This window comes from Lichenostomus cassidix, chromosome 5 (genome assembly GCF_008360975.1).
Source record: "Lichenostomus cassidix isolate B80296 chromosome 5, HeHo_3.0, whole genome shotgun sequence".
Taxonomy (NCBI): domain Eukaryota; kingdom Metazoa; phylum Chordata; class Aves; order Passeriformes; family Meliphagidae; genus Lichenostomus; species Lichenostomus cassidix.
This window is the reverse complement of record NC_139486.1, coordinates 34,004,836-34,026,061: the sequence shown is the minus strand read 5'-3', so window position 1 is coordinate 34,026,061 and position 21,226 is coordinate 34,004,836. Positions and strand designations below refer to the sequence as shown.

At 42.8% G+C, this 21,226-nt stretch overlaps 1 protein-coding gene across 8 annotated transcripts in view; it reads right to left on the bottom strand.

Annotated features, from left to right (window-relative positions):
- SMOC1 (SPARC related modular calcium binding 1) overlaps positions 1-21,226 on the bottom strand; it is a 166,020-nt gene that overhangs the window by 10,196 nt on the left and 134,598 nt on the right. For all 8 annotated transcript variants that reach the window (XM_085062182.1, XM_085062184.1, XM_085062185.1 and 5 more), the window contains 4 exons: positions 16,672-16,864; positions 15,544-15,626; positions 12,950-13,055; positions 2,108-2,355 (listed from right to left, as the gene is read on the bottom strand). In XM_085062182.1, coding sequence (XP_084918308.1) covers positions 2,108-2,355; positions 12,950-13,055; positions 15,544-15,626; positions 16,672-16,864 — 630 coding nt within the window. The remainder of the gene's footprint in view (positions 1-2,107; positions 2,356-12,949; positions 13,056-15,543; positions 15,627-16,671; positions 16,865-21,226) is intronic.

The following is a 21,226-nucleotide window of genomic DNA, read 5'->3' as shown; positions in this document are numbered from 1 at the left end:
GCAGCACCTTGCCCTTTGCTATCTTAAACCTCATGAGATTCCCATGGGGCCACTTCTTGAGCTTGTCCAGGTCCCTCCAGATGGCATCCCATCATTAAGGCATGGCAACTGCACCACTCATCTTGGTGTCACCTGCTCATTTGCTGAGGAAGCACTCAATCCCAGGATGTCATTAATGAAGGAATTAAGTAACAGTGGTCCCAGTATGGACCCCTGAGGAACACCACTTGTCACTGGTGTCCATCAGGACTCTGAGCCATTGACTACTACCCTCTGAACGTGACCATCCAACCAATTCCTTATCTACCTAATAATCCAACCATCTCTCTCCAATCTAGAGAGCATTTGTGGGGGACCATGTCAAAGGCAAAGATACTGATTGTTTCTAAATGTAGCAGTTCTTATGAATAGTAAGCAGAGAAAACATGTCATCTACCACCTCACACTTCATGATTTCCCAAAAAAGATCCATCAGAAGCTTGATTACTGCCCCTCTAGAATACTCTCCCTCAGTTCTTTCTTACATGTTAGTACCTGCTGTCTGCACTGCCCCCTCCACTCCTTTTTAGTCTTCACCATCCTTTCACTTATCCATTCATCTTTGAACCTCAAGGCTTATCAGGTCTGTAGTAGGTATAGGGAGCTGTATGATGAAACAAGATCAGAGCCCCTTTTTGACCACAGTCCTGTTCTCATACAACAGAAGAAACTATGAAAGATCAAGGTTGTATTCTCAGCAAACAGTTGGACAATCAGGCACTCCCAACAATGTTTTGCTGCTTTCTTTTCCTTTCACATGGGCTCAAAGTTTCACATTTTCTTCCTTCTCTCCCTTTGATTTTTTACCCCTTCCATAAACTAAATTTTGAACAGTAAGTTGGCCAGGGCAGTAGATTCCAGAGAGTCTTATTCCAGGCCAAAAAGCAGTAAAACTCATTTGGCATATTTGTCTTATTGGAAAGGTAATAAAATTAAGGATTGCTATTTTTGTATGTCATTCCTCAGTAAGGTACTGATGACTAAAAAAACACTTCCACTGGGCTAGGGAAGCTGAATGCTCCTCACAGCTGACAAGTAACACTATATGCTTATTATGGTAATTAAGATGTTTTCAAAGCACCTAGAAAATGCAAATTCCCAACACCCAAATGTATTGACTCCCTTCCCACTCATGCTAAACCTGAGAAAAGAACTAAGGAAAGACTAAGATGGGAGAAAAAAAAAAAACTACCCACCTTTTCCAACTACCATGATACTTGTAACAACAGCTGTCTGCATAGCCAAAACACCTGCACAGGAAATTAGTCCACTGGAACCTCCCTGTTTGCTTTCCCCTGCCAAGCAAGTCTGCCCACAGTCAAGAATGACTGAGAATTTTTGAATTTGGGTTTAACAATTTCAATTCCTAAAATTTCCAAAAATATCAGTTTGGTTTGGGTCCCAAAGATGACGAGGTAAAGATGAAAAAGGAAGGAAAGGTAGGAGGTTGGGTTGATTACTCAGACACTAACCAGAAAAGAAAATAGGTTATTCACATGCCTTATTTCTCCCCCAGTCTTGAAGTACAATTTACTTCAAGAAAAAGGGCAACAGTACAACCCTGCTCTTTCTTTCTGGGTTGTTCTCTTTGCATCATCCACTTTCTTGCATGCTGAATTTAGCAATGAAAATAAATATTATTCCTGTTTGTCAACAGGGTCTCCAGAGAAAGACTGGGTCTGTGCTGGCTCATATGTCATCCAACCTGCATGGCTGAGACAACAGAATATTGTTAGCAGGGTATTACTCAGAAGGGTCCTGATTTGAACTGTGGTTTCCAAGGACTTCTACAGTACAAGCATAATTCTGGCCAAGGCTCATCTGTTGCCCTATTTCTGTACATTGCTTAGCACAAAGGTCTGTGATAATGCATAGAAGATGGAGCCATAACACAAGTAACAAACTATATTTGCATGGCAGTGTAGTAATCCCCTTCATTTGCTCACACAAACTGTGGCACTTTTGAAACAGCTGGGAGAAAAAGGATTCCTGAGTTTGCTGTAACTCAGTTTTTATTGGTCGTTTGTCAATTTTTATTGCCATGCAATGGAGAAGAAAAGGTACTCACCTCCTTCCTTGCTGACTCCCAAACACCCTTTCAGCTCCTGAAGTGAGATTGACTTGTCCTTGTTGAGGTCACAGTAGTCAGTGAAACGCCGGGCACATTTCTTGGGCTTGGCTTTCTTCTTCACGTAACGTTTGAAAGGCTTTAGCTCCCGCTTGTTGATGTCATTGCTGCTGTTGTTGTCCAGCTGGCTGAAATACCAGTGCACCACTCGCTCCTCTAGTGTGTGGCTGGGGTCTGGCTCAGAGAACCTGGAACAGAGAAAGCACAGGCCCCCGACAAGTGGGTGCTCTCACCAACACTGCCAAGAGCATGCTGAGGAGCAAGAGCTGCTCTCTGAATCAGGCAAGTGCTATGCTGTATTTAAAGAAAGCAAAAAACACAGGTCTTCCAATCTCCTCCTTTTAGCTGGGCTCTTTTGAGACAGATGAACTTTTTCTAAAAGTGTCCTTTAGCATTAACAAGTGAATTGCCAAGAGAATCTTGGAGTCTGATACCCTCAGTAGCTCTGGTTCTCCTCACATCAGTTGCTGAAACTCTGCCTAATCCCAGAACAATTCTCATTAGAGGGCAGGAGACCATCTCCTTGGTCCTTTTTACCCTTGGGCTCCCATTCAAGTTAACAGCAGGAGAGCCATGAGTGTCAGCTGTCAAGGTAGTTTCTGTGACAGTAACATCTAGACTTCAGAAAAGAAACAAATTAATTTAATGCAAGACACATTCATTATTTGAAAATGTCCTTGGCAAGATGCAATATTCTCCCTGTATCTGTTTATATAATCTGAACTCCTGTGCTGTATTCTCAGCATTTTTAATGCTTTTCACATAGCTGATTTATATGTAAGAGTTCCATAGCAGACAAACACCACAAATCCATTAAAAGCAGTATTACAGAGCAGGCAACTTCAGTTTGTTTCATTTCTTAACTCATTGTGGTATTACAAGTTTGATGCTATTTGATTCACATTTTCTTTCTGTAGACAACAATATCAGAGAGGGGGAGAAGGGAAAAAAAGGAGGAACAGCAAAAGGTGTAGACATACAAATAGAGAATGTTGCCTTTCAACATTATGCCATCGCTGAACAGGCACTGTTAAGTCATCCCATTCAAGCAGTGACTGGTGCTCTGCAGCAGCAGTGGGAAAGGGGTTATTCCTCAGTGATACTGAAAATCAAGGAAGAAACTCTTTCTAAACTAGTCTGCCTTTTCTCCATATAATGAGTATGCCAACAGTGAAAGCTGAAAAGATGCTGAAATGAGGCTGAGACCTGAGCCTTTCTTTCCTTCCAAGAATAAAGCATTTCAGTGCATGGAAATTAGTGGATAGGTAGTCAGACATGCTACACTGGCACTGATTGCTCTGACTTATTCCAGGAGACATATCCAGCTGCTGTATAAATTCCTTCCCCAGGAAAGAGAGAGGAACAGTTGCCTGCTGCAGACAGCCAGGTTCTAGTGTGAGTTTGGGGCATTCTAGCTGGGGAAATATGAACCCAAGTACCTTAATAAAATGCTAAGACTGTCACTGACCTTCTTTCAGAAACTAATAGGATCAATACTTATATGGTCACTGAATATATTTTTGTTGGGAAGTAGGAGAGAGAAAGTATTCAACTTTCTGGTGTGACCATTTTTACCTTTCAAATGCAGCTACAGAGCCTGCAAAATACCCCCTCCCATACTCTACCATCATGGTAAATTAAATCATTAGTGAGGGGGAATCTGCAATATGCAGAAAGCAAGAACTTGCACTTAGGTGGAGAACAGAGATCCTCACTGACCTTCTCTGATGCCTTTTACAAATGAGGACAGAAATTAGAAGAGTAGCCCCTATCCAGAGATACATGAATCCTTGCAACAAGTAAACACAGTACAGAGAGGCAAACAACCTGCATAACATTTTTCCCAGGGTTTTACTTGAAACTATTTCCTTAACTTAATTCTTAACTGAGAGGCAGGCTGGCATTCAGTCACAGCATGTGGTCAATGCACAATAGGATAAACACTGTGCAGGAGGAAGAAGGGGTCAGGAATAAGTCTGGCTTAGTTTGGGGAGCCAATATACCAGGTAACCCCCTGGAGTCACCTATGGACAAGCAAAAATTGCAAAATTCTCCCCAGGAAGTTAAGGGAGTGCCCAGATTTTCCAAACTGTATGCAATGACCAGGAGGACAGGAGAGAATATAAAGACATCCTGTGTCTTGTTTTTATGACATTTATTAACATAGCTATTGGACTCTCTCATTTTGGAAAAATTTTGGCTATCATTTGAAGACTAGAATGTTTCCAACAGCCTAGGGGAAGTTCTGTATTGCCTGGGGCAATACCCTGCTTTTGCTGAGAAAGAAGAATAAAACCTGAGCTTTTACATGTGAGATTCCCCTTGCCACACCTTGGCTTGCCCTCTTTTACTGAAGGCCCACAACTGGAGAGGTAGAAATGGAGAAAAGAGCAGAGCATCTTAGAACCAACAGCAGAAAGACAACAGAGTTTCTCACTATCTACTGAAGAGGCATTCAGAAGCAGGATTTAAAAGTGCCTCTTTTCCAGAGGCACTCCAAGGAGGAGCTCTTAGGAGTTATCAAGAAAGGCAACCTGGCTCTCTTCAGCACTTTCACAAAGAAAATCAGGGAAATTCACAGGCTTATACAAATACATTGACTCATGAGGTGACAATCTTTGCCATTACAAATATGCTGAGAGCTCATGCTGAAAACTGTAGCATGCTAACAGAGCTAAAAGGAATTAGTTTAACAGCTATGACTTTAGGAAAAGGGAAGATACAGCCATTTCTGAGTTTTTACCACAACATGATGGCCGGCTTAGCAGGATTGCAGTTCCTGAGATGGCTCATTGCCTGCTCTATCTGGTTATCATCCAGAATCCCAGCACAGGAAGCATCCCCATCATCTCAGGCTGGCCATATCTCCCTGGCTCATGAAATTACATGACACACTACAGATGGCTGAAGTTACAATACCATGTATAACTACCTTGACTGACTTGACCACTGCCTGTGCAAGGCACCTAGGCACCACCCATGAAACATGAATTTATGCAACTACACAGCACTGCTAGGCCACCTAGCTTTGCTGTTGTGCCATGACACCAGCCATGCCTGCTGGGTCAGCTGAAATAAGTCTGGGGCCCTAACTGCCCTGCAAGCACAGACTGGCCAGTATTCCAGGGCATTGTCCTTCTATTTCCTCCCCACTACTGTTTCAAGAGAAGTAAATCAGCCCTCAGATACAAACTTCATTATTGGGCTGTCTCTCATTCAGACCATAAAGGAACCAGAAAAAGCAATACAGAACAAAGCTGCCCTGTACATTCTCAATTTCCAACATCTTTTGCTCTAACACCAATCACACTAAAATCCACTGAATTCCAGTACCTCGCTTCTGTGCTGTAGCAGCTTTGTAGTATCTGTAGCAGACACTACCAAAACGTAGACAGCCTTCTCAACCTTCTCATGTTGACTGCATTACAGCTGTACTTACTTTTGTTCCAAATTGTTCCTTTTTAGCACTCTGTGGCAAAACAACCAATCCTAAAGAATGAGTGGTAGGGAAGAAAGGAGGTCTGTGAAGGCTAGTTTTCCAAATGTAACCTGCTGTTGCTGGACTGCTTTTGTACACAAGCCAACAAGTTTAGCTTAGTTATGCAGCATAAGCCCACCAATATTCCAACAATGAAGAGAAGCATGGTCTGTCATTAACAGCCTAGGACAGCAAACCGACTCTCTCAGCTTTCTTAAAAATTTGTTGGCATCAAGTATATAGTCTTTTCCAAGCAGGCTCTTGCTCCTCCTTCTGTAAAATGTGCTAAGAGCTCCCTCATAGCAGAACACTTATTTCTTAGGTGGCTCATGCTTGGAGATAAGTGTGTTAAGGTACTGCAACCTTTAACAATACTATCTTGTAGCTGAGGCACTCTTCCACAGAATACCTTCACATCATCTGATGTAACTGGAAGAATGCAAAGAGGGTATGTAAAAACATGGGCATACACTTTTGTGAGCTGCACTGAATTCTGGATCAGAGAATGACTGCCAAAATATCAAAAAGGCAGTGTGAATATGTACTTTGGGTGCAATCTGTAATGCTTTCCAGCCCTCGAGGCCCTTGCAAGAAAGGAGCAGTTAGCTCAGTGTGAAAGAGCAGGGAAGAAGTGGAGGTATTTAGGGTAAAGTATACAAGAGCAGCAAATGTGAGACATCACTCCCCTAACAGAATCATGTACAGTGTGCAATCACATTATGCTCCATGCAACTGTGCTATCAAAGTGTAATATGTCCCACGAAATTTTACTAAATAAATTGAAGTCCATTCCTACCAAAGCTGGTCCTTTTCTCCCTGAATACTTGCAGCCCCACTGCACAGGCTGCATGGATCCACAGCACTGGTGCAGTGACAAAAAAGCCTAATATAAACTACTGCTTGGACAGAAAGCAAGGTTACAATCTCTGAAGTACCCATCATGTGATCATCTGTTTGAAGACTTAGAAAATCTATTCTTTTGTAATACAAACTTTATGTAGCAACATTAGCAGTTGAGGCAGAAGGAGGGAAGGGCAATAAGATCAGCTCATCACCTAGCTGGACTGCAGAACCTATCAACCAGAGATCCTATTCCAGGATGAAAGAATAGTGATGGCCAAGAAGCTGCTAGCAAATGCAACAGAGTGAAAAAATAAATTAGTCCAGCTTTCATTCCTAACACACAAGGTATGTTTGTGGTCAGGATGTCTAAAGGAGTGAAAGCTGTAAGTTCCTATGACTTGAAAATATTTTGCAAGGATATATATGTACTTTGCTTGGTGCTGTTGTTGAATGAAGAATGGCTGGACAGTGACTGAACCCTCCAGCCAATGACCATAACAGCATTGATGATGTTCACCAAAGTGCCAGCACTGAGCAATGGAAAGCAATGAGTTTAACAAACTGAGATAAAATTCAAAATTGTTCTTGCTCTGCTTCTACTTCTTACTCCCATTTTGTTGTTCTTTGCAGTTGCCTAAAGTCTGTAACAGTGGAACATGGTTTGAATCAGAGAGGATTACTCTAACGGAATTGCAAAAGGATCCTGTATTTGTTTTATGATTCCCCCTTTCCTGTAGCCAAGGATTCAAGAAGCCAACAACAAAAAAAAATAAGCTGCGTTCAGACTAAACAAAAGGGTACTACACAGTCCAAATTCATTACGGGAAATGCATAATTCCTCTACAGTTAAAACTTATCTCCCTGTTACAGGCCAGTTTCTTCCTCTCCTCGGGCTAAGTTGTATATGAAACGTTACTCTGAACACAACTTTTCTAAAGATTGTAGGACAAATAATTTAGAAGGTTAAAAAATCACCTCCCTTCACTCCTCATTGATTGCTCAAAGACCCTCATCTTACATGAACCCTCCTGTATCTTTAATTAGGCTGGAATTTCCATCAGAGGACTAAGAGAAGTGTGTATCCAACATCAATTGAAATGCAATAGGAGTTGAGCATCAACTTTCCTGCACTGTTTAAAAGTGTCAATCTTTATTAAAACATGGATTGGCTTCAGAACACCCTGGAGATGTGCTGAGCTGTGCTTGCCTGCTTCAAAATGCTCAGCTAGAGCATGAAAAGGAACCTCAGGGCTATTTTCTGCAGTACTTTTTGGGGCTATTACATGGGGAATAATTGGCAACTTTAAGGGACTGATAGCTGCTGTGTTACATGATAAGGGTGGCCGTTGTAAACTGCCCATTTACCTTAAATTCCACAGAGCAATAATATTTTTGCTGATAACACAGCAAGCCATAATGCACACATTTTGGCAACTAAATCTCATTTCTGAACTGGCAGCGACCAAAGAGAATTTCTCAGATAAGGGAAACCCAGGCTGGGATTCCCTTTGATCTAGTTTAGTTTAGACCCTGTGTAATACAACTGTATCAGAATTAGAAAGTAGACTAAAATATACTAAAGCAAAATCTAAATTTTTAAGTGCTGTACCTATCACATAGTACTTGCTTGTGAACAATTTCAACACTGCTTTTTTTTCAATAAGGATACCAAACACTGGCTAATAAACCAACTCCCTACAAGTGCTCCCTTAATTACTTTGAAAACATACAGTAACAAGATGTGCCTTGGAGTTATTACATAAACTTAAAATTAAGAACGAATTTTACCAGAGATTTTCTGTTTCAAAACCCTAAATGAAGTCTATTTGGCTATTATGCTGTAATATAAACCAGGTCCATAAGGAAGGGAAATTCTCATCTCATTTACATTATTGTAAAGCAAGAGTAACTCAATTAAAGTCAAGAGCTTTGAACTTCCTTAAACAAGACAAGACCTATAAGGGATTACAAGGTTGTTTTAAGCATGCCCAGTTTTAAAAAAAAAGTCTTACCAGGTTTTGCTTACATGCCCTGCAAGAACCCAAACTAACTGCCTCAGTTTGCTGCTACTAGATTGTTTTTGGGTGCAATTTAGCACAGCTCTATGTAGTATTTCAAAGGCCAATCCCTAATTTCTCCCCATGCTTCTCCCTCCCTGCCAAACAAAACAAAAAACAAACAAAAAAACCCCCTCCAAAACCCAAAAAACCCTCCACAAAACAAACAAACAAACAAAACAAAACAAAAACAACCCAAACCCCAAAAAACACCCAACCCCCCCCAGCTAATATGGACATTTATTGCAAAGACACTCAGCAAACACAGGAAATTCTCACTCACATATGCAGATTCAAAATGAAGGCAGCAGGGTAATCTAATCTGATTTCCTGGATATCATACCCACAGAATGTGAATCAAATTAATCTTGAGACCATAACTCAGGTTTGACTAAAGCAAGTTTTTCTGAAATACATCAGGCCTAAGATGAAAGCCTTAGAGAGGGGGAATCAGTCACCTCCCTCATGATTTCATTCTGGCTTAGAATTGCCCTTGCTTTAAAGAAATTTTGATCACAAGTTTGTTTATATTCAGTTAATCATGTTTTTCCCTGCTAGGCCTGCAGAGCCTTTATCCCTATAGAGATACTCAGCTTTTATAAAATCAACTTCCAACCTTCTTTTTTATTTTTTTCTTTTAGTACTCTAAGGAAGTCTGACCTCTTTAAGACTCTTACTATTAAGCTTTTTAGTCCTTGACACTTTGGAAAGGCTCTTCTCTGCGTTTGGTCCTTTATTTTAATATTGATACTAAAGATGCGTATTGTACGCCTGTACCATCTCTCTGCTGCCACAGAGAAACAGGAATACTTCCCTGCCTTGCCCTAAAACTCCTACATGCAGCTTCTCTGTTTGGTTAAAATACATAGGACAAGATACAGCTGACATGGGGGTACAGCCTGCTGTTTACCTGGCCTGTCCCCTGCATCGGGCGTAAGTTTTGCTGGTGATATGTTAAAAATTTACCTTCGATAATGGGATGCATTTGCTCAAAATCTAAAAAAGGCCCAGGGGCATGAAACGCTGAACACTATAAAGGATCAGAAAGGAGGAGGCTACAGAGGGAATCAGTGTGTGTTTGAATACAGAACCTATTCTGTCATCATGATGGCAGTCAAGATGAAGAAGAACCTTTAAAAGTGAAGCTTGCCTCACAAATAAGAAAATTGACATTAAGACATTAAAACTGACATGACTGATGTTAAGACATATCAGATAGTCAGATCTCTAGTTTTTGTTTTCAACATGAACTTCTCAGTAAATCTGGGCCAGGGAGATATAGGATAAGCACTGTCATAAAAAGTTATTTTGTTAGCTGTTAAAGCTGAAAATTAATTAAACATGTAACTAACCCAATAGGTAATATACCACTTCACCTTGGAAAAGAACTTTCATTTCCAGTGCCAAAGTCAAGTTAGGTCATCTAGACAATTTCAGATATACCCAGAATCATAAAATTGTTAATTGGAAGAGACCTCCAGCAGAATTGGAAAAGACCTCCAAGATGATCAAGCCCACCTGTCAACCCAGGATCACCACCATGTTCGCCACTAAACCATATCTTTGAGCTCCACATCCACATATTTTTTAACTCTTCCAGGGATGGTGATTCTACCACTTCCCTGGACAGTCTGTTCCAATAATTTACAACCATTTCTGTGATTTTTTTTTTTTTTTTTTAATATCTAACCTAAATCTCCTCTGACACAACTTCAGGCCATTTCCTTTCATCCCGTCACTTGTTACTTGGGAGAAGAGACCAACCTTCACCTCACTACAGCCTCCTTTCAGGTGGTTGTAGGGAGAAAGAAGGTTTCCCTAGTGCTTCTTTTTCATCGGGCTAAACACCCCCAGCTCCCTCAGCTGCTCCTCTCATAGGACTTGTGCTCCAGCCCCTTCCCCAGCTCCATTGCCCTTCTGTGGATCTGGTCCAGCACCTCAGTGTCTTTCTTGCAGTGAGGGGCCCAAAACTGAACACATGGTTTGAGGTGTAGCCTCACCAGTGCTGAGCACAGCGGGACAATCATTGCTGTGGTCCTGCTGGCCACACTGTTCCTGATCCAGGCCAGGATGCCCTTGGCCTTCTTGGCCACCTGGGCACATGCTGGTTCATGTTCAGCTGCTGTAGACCAGCTCTCTCAGGTCCTTTTCCGCTGGGCAGCTTTCCAGTCACTCATCCCCCAGCCTGTAGCAGTGCATGGGGTTGTTGGGACCCAAGTGCAGGATACAGCACTTCACCTTGCTGAACCTCTTATCGCTGGCCTTGACCCATTAATCCGGCCTGTCCAGATCCCTCTTGCCCTCCCACAGATCAACACTCCCACCCAACATGGTGTCATCTGCAAACTTGCTAAGCCGGCACTCAACTCCCTCCTCCAGGTTGTTGAAAATTACATTAAAAACAGGGCTGGCTCCAATACAGAGCCCTAGGGAACTCCACTTGTGACTAGCCACCAGACACTCTCTGGGTCCAGCCATTTTTTACCTAATGAAGCATACATCTGTTCACACCATCAGAAGCCAACTCCTGAAGAGAGAATTCAAGATATTCCTCCCCTTGGGACTCCTGGAAAGGAGAGCTCACTGCACAAAGACAGCTTCCCAACTCCAAACACAAATGAAATGAAAGATGTACTGATTAAATTTTTATATGAATATAAAAAATTCTCTGAAATCACTTTAAAACAAAATGGTCCCATCATGGCATATTGGAAAAACTTGGCACATGTTCTTAGGGGCACATGCTTAGCCTAGCTGAGGCACATGGAAAATTACACCAGAGCAGTTATCTGAATTTAATCATGGCTCTGGGCAGGCAGATTATTTGGGTGGTAGCAGTCTTTCACCTTACCAAGGACAGCCTGCTGAAAGATTTCATTTTCCCCTCGCAACTGGGCTGCCGACATTGGAGTGGAAAATAAATCAATGTGATGACTGTGTGAGGACCTGGGCAGTGAAAAATTCCACCAGAAAGGCCTCTGTTGAAAGCTGAGAAATACACAAAGCTTGGGGAACATTAGGAAGCAAGCCTCCTGGTTTATAGAAGTGCAGTGGGGGTATACATCTCTGGTCTCTACAACACTGGTTTATATTAAGCTTTATTTTAAGAGTGATGATTACATTGGCTGTGTTTCAGTCCCAGTACCAAAGATGCCAAATAAATATCAAATACTCTCCAGGGCTTCCTACCACCCCTACCCACTGCATTTGAACCATCCAAATTAGACAGAATTGACATTGGAATGCTTAAGTCTGGGAGAGAGCGATGTATTTCCCATCCTTCGAGCATTTTTCATCCTGTTTATGTGAATACAGACATGCGTGGCATAGAGTGCTAATTCAATGGGTTACAGAATATTCAGCATTCAGGCACACATACAAGTCACTGGCCTGATTTGTAAGGTCCAAATGCAAAGTTAAAACCATATGAGTTCACAAGTAGTCCATACTGAAGCCAAGGGACGCAGCCACGCCACCCAGGACTTTGAATAGTCTTAAATAGTTAAAAGATGGCATTGATTCCTTCTCCATTATGAAAGGGGAAAGCAGGTGATCAACATTACTGTCAACACATTGGAGCAATACCCACAGAAGTAACATATGTGCCGAGGCACTGCCATCTCCAGACCCCTATAAACATGAGCACATTAGTCATTGTGCCACCCCTGCAAGCTGCCCCAGCACTGACTCCTTTTATAGTCAGGCAAATCCAGAACCACAGAAGCCTTGCCCAGCTGAGGCAGTGCAGCACTTTTTCAATCCATCACGGTTTGTTCGCAATGGCCTGTCCCGATGCAGCGCTGCAGGGAGCTGCTGTTACCAAGCAGGAGGGGGAGACACAGCCTCAGCTTTCCTCCAGTTCCCCACAAACACAGACTTCTGCCCACCTCTTGCTACAGGCCTGTTGCTCCTTCCAAAAGAGGTGGACAGGCAGCTGATCAGAGAGGAGGGCCATGAAAAACAGCTCCTCTCCTCATTGGCAGGCTGGCTGCAGCCTCACAGCAAAACCACAGTGCTGGTCCTGCCAAGAATTTGGTTCACATTCTTCACTCCCTGTGGTAGCCACTAGGCCACACGGTCTCCTTCAATCCATTTGCATTTTATTAGGTCTTTTCATGCACCAAGGGACAAAAGAACAAGCCACTTCCTCCCACTGAGCTCTCATTTCACACTTCAAATGGGCTATACTAACCTTTATGGCGGAGCAGCTGCCAGGGAGGAGGGGCAGGAGGAGGCAGGCAGTGCTAGGATGACAGGACAAAGCAGCCTCAGATCCTCTCCCAGCAACCCAGAGGAACCCATATCAGTCACAGCAACCCCTTTCCCTCCTGCCCCCACCTCAGGGGCACCCAGAGCTCTGCAGCCACCTGGGTGGCATTCAGCTGGAGTGTTTTCTGGACTCACCTCCCACCCCCAGTAGGTGCTGCTGAGTTAATAGCCTGTACCATGTCCGTAGTCAGAGCATCAAGTAAGCTGGTAATAAATTCAACTTTCTTCCCTTCTGGGCAGCCTGCAGAAAGAAAAGAGGAGGTTTAATGCAAGAACACACAGGCATGGTCTCCTACCCTGATTCAGCAAGAAACAGCCAGAACCTCCTTTGTTTTTAAGACAGCAGCCATCAACACAGTCCCTAAGGAAAGGCAGAAAAATCCCTCAGTGGGTTTCTTTGCGTGGCAATTTGTCCTGCAGCTTTTGTCCAGACACATGCAGGGTCATCAACAATATCTGGCAGGAAGACTGTGTGGTTTGCTTTATGGTCTCACCCAGTTCTCTACCAGCAAAACCACAGGGATGTGCTGGAAGTGCCTGGCAGACAGGAGCTCCCATAGTGACACTTCCAAAGAAGTTTAAAAAACAATTCAGTACCTCCTGGGTCATCTTCTGATGCAAACATGGCTGTTCTGAGGCCCTAAATGACAGAATAAAGTATCCCAGAGCATAAGGCAAGTTCTGCTGCTTGCATTCTCCTCTTCAGGCACAGAAAGCATTGCCTGCCAGCACCTACCACAATAATTCATTCTTTTCATGATCACACTACATAGGAAATACGTCAAACTGACTCAGTATGTGGTAGTCAACCCCAGTCACTGCTGGCTTAAGCAAGACAAACTGTGTTAAAGATGAGCTTGGTAACCATTTCCATTACTTAGTGCTGAGGCTGTCTAGTTCCCCACCATCATAACCACAGACTGACAGAGCCTCCTATTATAAGCAGTGCCAGGCCATTACAATGAAACTGTCCACCTCCTCACCTTAAAAAGGCAATCTAAGCTATATCCTTGCCACTTAAAACAAGCTTCATTTACTACCACATAAACCCTGTAACAATTGCTCTAGCCTGGAACAAGCTCAGGAACAAGCAACCAAGGAACAAGCATGCTTAACTTCAACACATCACCTCCAAAACTGTTGTCCAAAACCCATCACCTCCCATCCAATTGTTTTCTCTTGATATGACAGAGAAAGCATCACCATATCCCTCACCTCTTTGCCCAAACCACCAGGCACTACCAATTATTCAGCTGATTAAGGCAGCAGACATCAGCAAACAACCTCCCACAGCAACATAGAGCAATGTCAACACTTTCTGCTTTTCTTGAACAAGCAAAGAAGAACATGTACCCCAAATTGAGCACCAGAAACGTACTGTAATCCCTTGACAGCTGGAAGCAGCTTGCAAATTGATCTGACAAAAGTCCCTCCTTTGCAGGATTACAGGCTCTATCCTCTGCAATAGCTAACCAACAATCCCTTCACTGTCTCCATATTATGTACATTACACACACGCACACCTCTCAGCACTCATTTGGAATGTGATCCAGAAAATGTCAGCATTGTAATGGGTAAGCTGCTATTGCAGCCAGAGTAGACCACACTTATAGGAGCTTTTTGTTGAGGTAATGAAAAGGCTGAAAAACTACTTGCTAGAAGTCATCTCCCTGGGGTCTCAGCATCCCACCATCTGCAGGAATTAGCAGCTTGCCATTTGCTATGTACAAGCAACATTTTCCTTCCTTTTTTCTTTTTTACTTCTGGCCACAATCATGACAGGTTGTGAAGAGAGTATGTGTAGGTGTGCAATGATCTGAACTTATGTCTTTCCCACCAGGGCCTCTGCAGGGTCTCTTCACACAAGCCAAGAAGCATACTGCCTGCAGCACTGAGAGTCTAAAGAATGGACAAACCTTTACAAGAGGAATAAGGTAAGTGGTCCCCCTGACAGTACTGAGTGCAAATGATACAATCAGTCTTAAATTAAAGGAGGAATTTTTCTTAACATTTAGTTCTGCTAAGAAATAAGTGCAGAAAAAAAAGAAAAAGAAACATTCTCTCTCACGCCCTGGAGTTCTGGCTCACCAAGAAATTTTTGCATACAAGAGCAGCCAATCAAACAAACCTCAGACTGCATAAAAAGATCATGAAGTGCAGCATTTCTCAGGCAGACAAATCAGGATCAGATCCTCCATCTCCCCATCTCTCCATAGACAGGGGTATTTTCAGTGATAGAAATCACAGAATCCTAGAATGTGGCTAGGGTTGAAAGGGACTTTAAAGATCATCCAGTTCCAGCCTTCCTGCTATGGGCAGGGATGCCATTCACTAGTTCAGGTTGCTCAGGATCCCATCCAACCTGGCCTTCGGCACTTCCAGGGCTGGGGCATTCACAACTTCTCTGGGCAAGAATCATGCCAACCATTCTTCCCCCAGGAAGTCTCCAAGCATTCTGTTTTCTCTCCTGAAAATTCTAATCCCAGAAATGTTTCCAAAGGGCAGACAGGCAATAAACATAACCCCCCACAGGACACACCCAGCCTTTTCCAGTTCACTGTTGAAACTGGAGGTGATTTTAAAAAAAACACAGAATAAACCCCATGGTAAAGCATGCACTGTGAGGAAAATCCCCCATCTCCTCAACAGTGTTCTTTGCCTCTTAAGGTCCCCCCCTCTCCAAGGTGAGACAAGGTAAGAAGGCAGAGACAGGATCTTGTTCCTCTAACCTGGAAGTTCTCTGTCCTTGAAGGGATCATCAATCTCTGTGCTCTTTGATCTGGCATCGCTTTCACACACTGGGGTCTCATACCTGAAAAAGGAGAACAGCAGAAGCTAAACTATGGGACACAGGTTTAGTGTCATCACATGGTCACTAATCACAGACTATTCTGAGCTGGAAGGGACCAGCAAGGAGCATCGAGTCCAACTCTTAAGTGAGGGATCAAACCCACAACCAGGCCATTATTAGCACCACAGTCTGACCAACTGAGCTACTCTCAGGGTCAATGGGTTTTGCCTTGCCTGCTTACTGCAGGGGAAACCAACAAACCTCCAGAAGAAATACCATTCTCAAGCACCTGCTATTGGACAGTCAGCAACAGCAGCAGAAGTGGAAAGGAAGATCAAGCTTTGAAGTCCAGTACCAGCTATCAACTGAAACCCACAAACAGCACAAGACCCTCTTCCTATTCTTGTGGGCATAGGCTGAGATTTTTTTCCAAGCTATCCATGCTATGCAGAATCACAATTATCTAGCAGAGTTTAGGTCTCAGCTCTTACTATCCTGTCTTTACAGCCTGCCAGACCCACAATTTGTTTCCAAACTCCAAGCGAGAAAAGATCCCTCAGATAGTTTCAGATAGAGAGTAACTCAAAAACAAAGAAGATCTATTACTAGTTTAAAATCTACCCATGCACAACAAGCAGTCTTCTAAATCCCTACTGGTCGGGACTCAAGTGGCTACAACATGGAAGTCTAAAGCAGATAATAATGCAACAAAGACACTTGTCTTTTCACTGCTCATACCCATAATCTTTATTCTTAAGCAAAGCCCTTATTGCTCCCTACCTCACAAAAGCTGCAAGCCAGAAGAAAAGAAAAGGCTACTTTGCATGAATACTTAACACAGAGAAAAGTAAGGACAGTAGTTTCTGTCCACCAACTCCAACTATAGAGAGGGAGTTGCATAGTAATGCTCAACAGGGAACATCACATACAGCACTGCTTGCTCTAGGGAAGGCAGTGTAGAGCTGACTCCTCTAGAGCGAGGCACTGATTTCATATTGCAATAGTATTTTTTAATATCTCATCTTCTGCAGCCAGGCACCTCACCAGGCCTGCCTATAGCTCTCACCGAGTGGAGGTACCAGGGAGGGGACGTCCCGTGTCCACCAGGACACACCAGCAGTACCCAGTCGACTGGTGGCATTGCACTGGTTTGTAGAGTCCTCCAGGAGCACACTCAGGGATGACAATACCCTCCCGGGGGTTCTGCCTGGCCTCCTCCAAGGCGCTCTGCCTTTCCTGGTCACAGGAGTGAACTTTTTCTGGAAGACAGAAGGGAGGTTGGAAGGGGTAGAAAAAGAATCAAATCAGTATCACTGTCCTCAGGTCAGCATGATATGGGGTATCCTTCACATCAGGAGCCCTTTGTGTCTGTCTCCTTTGCATCAAACATCAGTATGTCTATATTCTCAGGTACTTTTGGGTTGAGAGCTTTCTCCTACATTTAGCTGTGACACAAGAAGTTTATGGATTATAGACATTGACTGCCAGGTGCCCAGGATACCAGAAACAGCAGGAAAAACTCTTCTTGATCATTTGGATCTTGGAAATGAACTATCAAGTAACAATAATTCACTATTAATGCAGCCATGAGGTACGCATTTCCCAGATTATGTTTTCACAAACTGAGAGATCATAAACTGTGACTTATATTTTCCAGTTAAACAAGGGAGGCAAACATCCTGCCCTGCCCCTCTGTCTCTTTCTCCAGACTGCAAAACACTCCTCCCTCTCAACAGCACCTCTCCAACATGATCCCAAGAGGAGCAGGTTATGTTTTAACATAGCCTTATCCAGTGTGGACAGCATCTGCACACACCTCAGCAGGGAACAGAATGGGATATCCCATTCTACCCACACTATCATCACCTCTCCAGAACTCTCCACTGCTGTCCTCACCTGGAAAACAAAGGGCACCCAATGCTTCTTTCTACTGAGGGGCAGCTAAGGCCCTGTCCCTTAATAACCTATTACACAGAAAGGGCTATTTCCAAAGATGTTGTCAAAGAGAACAGAAGTGCCAAGCACCAAAGAAGAGGAAGTAGCCCAGAAGGCAGCCAGAGGCAGCCAGCCTGCCACACAGAGCCCGAGCACTGCCCACAAAGGAGTGACAGGTGCATGTACAGTGCCAGGCTGCTGCCTCCAACAAGGACCAGCCATCTAAGGGAGGGAAACTCTGTTTCTACACAGAGTACCTGCAGGATGATAAGACCTATTCAGCTCAACAGCCAGAAATTCTCAGTTATATGTATTCAAGCATTCTTGCCCTGAGATGAGTTTGATTCAACTTGAAAATTATTTCAACTCTGTAAACTACTGAAGGTATCACAGTGAGGAAAAGCAAGCAGTTAAGATAGCTGAAAACACATCTAAGTCTAGGTTAACAAAAGACAACAATCTAACTCCTAACTTTTACCCTTAGGAGAGTGATGAAAAGCAGAACCAGGAACAGCTGTCCTCTTCTTTCCTAGCCTTCCTCTCCCCCACAGTTTACTGTGTTTTTTCTTTTCTTTTTACAAATAAGCCACAAGACCTGTAATTACTTGCCACAGCCAAGAGCCACCTCAGGCTTTCAATACATAAAATGCTTCCACTGACCACCAATGATAGCATAGGTTCATCCCAAATTTGTAGATGTTTGCATCATCAGCCCGCAGACATGGCATAACCTCAGCATCCTGCTCCCAGGAGTGGCTCAGCACACAAATAACACGTGCTCAGGCTCCCTATATTTTGCCTACCTGTTGGTACACCATATCTTGTATTTTGGTGATAAATTATGCTGTAGAGAGTAAGTTTTGTTACGTATTTGGGGAACAGAAGGGGTGCCAATTTGCAGCTTGGTAACAGCAGGTACAACAAAAAACTCCAGCAGATCTGCACAGCATCACCTGAGTACAGCATGCCTGGGAACCAGAAACATTTTTACTGGTTTCTAATTGAATTGTAGCAGCTGAAAGAGTCTCAGAGACCCCAAAAAGTCTCACTCTCCTCAACATTTCAGATCACTGTCAAGGCTGGGAATGCGAAGGGCACCTGAACTTTGCCACACACAAACCCATACAATAGAAACATAGAATAAAAACTTTTAAGTGTTGGTAAATCTGACTCAAGCAGAGAGAAACTTGACCATGAAGAAGCAGGAGGGGATAAAGTCAACAAAAACTGAAAGGGAGCTCAAGCTTCAGCTGATATTTAAGCTGACTTCACTTTGCTGACAGATTTCACATCTGAGGAAAAAAAAAAAAAAGACTGTTCCTAAGCTGTATGTGGACAGAGAAGTCATTGAGGCAGAGGCCTGCAGGCTCCCTAACAAACCACTCACATCAAAGGGGCCCCACTTACCCACAGTCTGCTGACAGCAATTCACACCTTGGCCATCAGGTGAGGCAAATCATTCAGGCAGCTTGGGGAAGCAAAAAAGCAAGAGCAAAATTCCCTATCATCATTTTATTAAAAGCAAAAGGAAAAAACCACAAACTTCTGCTAAAGTGAACTACATTCCGGGAATTTTTCTATCTAAATCCCAAAAGTTTCCCGAGTGCACAAAGTCAAACCAAGATTTCTCAAGTCCTTTGAGTCTTGCAAAACTCTCAGTAAAATTACTCTGAAAAAAATAAAGTGTGTTTTCTTTGTGTGTCAGAACAAAGAAATATGCCACTTTTATTGAATCAAGAGAAAAAATAATAAATGTCTTTAGTGAGTTAGTATCTTATTTTACATACATTTGCAGTTAGGTATGCAAATTACACTGAATAAATCTGCATACTTACACATTTGTGCTATGCCATAAAAAAATGGAAAAATTCTCTGCACATATTAGAAATTTGCGGGAATTGAATAGTCTCTACCAGAATACATAACTAATTGGTAGCTGTTTCTGTTTGAAGGGTGTTTAAAGGCTGAGAGAAACAAATCTTACAGGCTTTGTTCAGTTAATATCAGATAGATATAAAGATGCAAACTCTGCCATTGTCACCAGCATTCGGTAGCCCATCATTAGCAATGACAGCACTCCAACTGAAACATCAGGGAGATCCTACTTTATTAATTTCTAACATACATCTAGAAGTAGCTGCTATGGAAGTTCCTCCCTGCTTTACAGATTCCTACTTCATCTCTTTTACACGCTGAAGAGTCCCACATGGCACAGTTCTTCTCTGAACCCCTTCCAGATCCACCATGCCTTCCATGAGCTACAGGAGATCACAATAGCAAACACATTGACAACAGCCTTGTGGAAATTTCCTTCAGTGACATCTGTCTACTAAGCAGAATGTATTAACTAGCACTAGTCCCCAAAGAGACTCTTTCCTCCAGGATACCACTCTCTCAGCACTTAATTCCCTTAAAAAATAAACATTAATATTAACAGTTGGGGTATTCAAAAACCAGCAAAATCAGCTGGGAAATGCATACCAGAAGTTTCCCTAGCAAGGGTCTTGGCATGAACTGCATGCAGTGTCACCCTGAAAGATGGTCTCATGGGTAACAAAGGAACCATCAAACACTATCCAAGCTCCAGTACACTGGAGTCCGCCTGTTCCAGTCAAACTGCTTACTGGAAACTTTGCTGTTGTAGCCAAGGCCAGGTTAATGGAGAATAGTGAAAACCTATGGCCAAACTAGAAAGTGTAATGCCAGGTATGAAATTAAGCTGTCATCTTAGAAAGTAGCATGTATTTATTATATGTGCAGGGTACTTAAAAGCCTATTCCCTGTTAATGGGAGTTGCAGGCATAGAAAGAAAGGTTTTCCTTCTTTCCCTAAATTAAACATTTAGAGAAAGAACATTTAAAAGAGCAAGTCAGTGGGACACAGTCTTTCTAGAACAAATAATAATATTATACTAATTTATTTCTTTATTTTAAAGGCACTGTCACATTCTGCTGTTTTCTGCCATCTTTGCTTTGACTTGAGACAACCATCAGCAAAGAAACCAAGTAACACTTGCCAACTTGCTGTTGCTGAGGAGTGAAACCTTCATGAGACAGCAAATCTAGATTACCAAAAAAACAATTACAGAAAAAACAATAAGGAATCTGTGCACGCACACAAAAAGGAGAGCCATTGGCAGAAATATCCATTTTACCTCAACTGCTCAGCTCAAAAATTCTGTTTGCTCCTTCTTATTCTTGACTGCTTCTAACACTCATTAAAACATACTTTTAAGGTAGTGTCTCTGAAGCCATGAGCTATGGCAGGAAAACAGGGCTTGGACATCTGCAGTTGCACACTACTTATGCAACAATTTTCCCCTAGTAATGGCCTTCTGAGGAATACATCGTCAGATTCATAAAAAGGTCTCTCATTCCTGGTCTCTTAAGTATAGACATTCAAACATACATCTAGTGCCTGCACAATACAAATAAAAATGATGGATGAGGTAAGGGACTCATCTGACTGTCTAATAAACTATATGGTTATTAAAGAGATGGGGTGTTTGTTTACCCTACAAAGCTGAGAAGAGAGGGTGTCTAGTTGCATCTAGCCAATGTCTTGTGCTTAACACTTCTCATGCTCTTTTTGCAGGGCTCTGTGCAGCCACTGGGGACAAGGCAGCCTCCCCTAGCTGCTCTCCTGACACAGAACAACCCTCATTTCTACCAGAAACGAAGCACAAA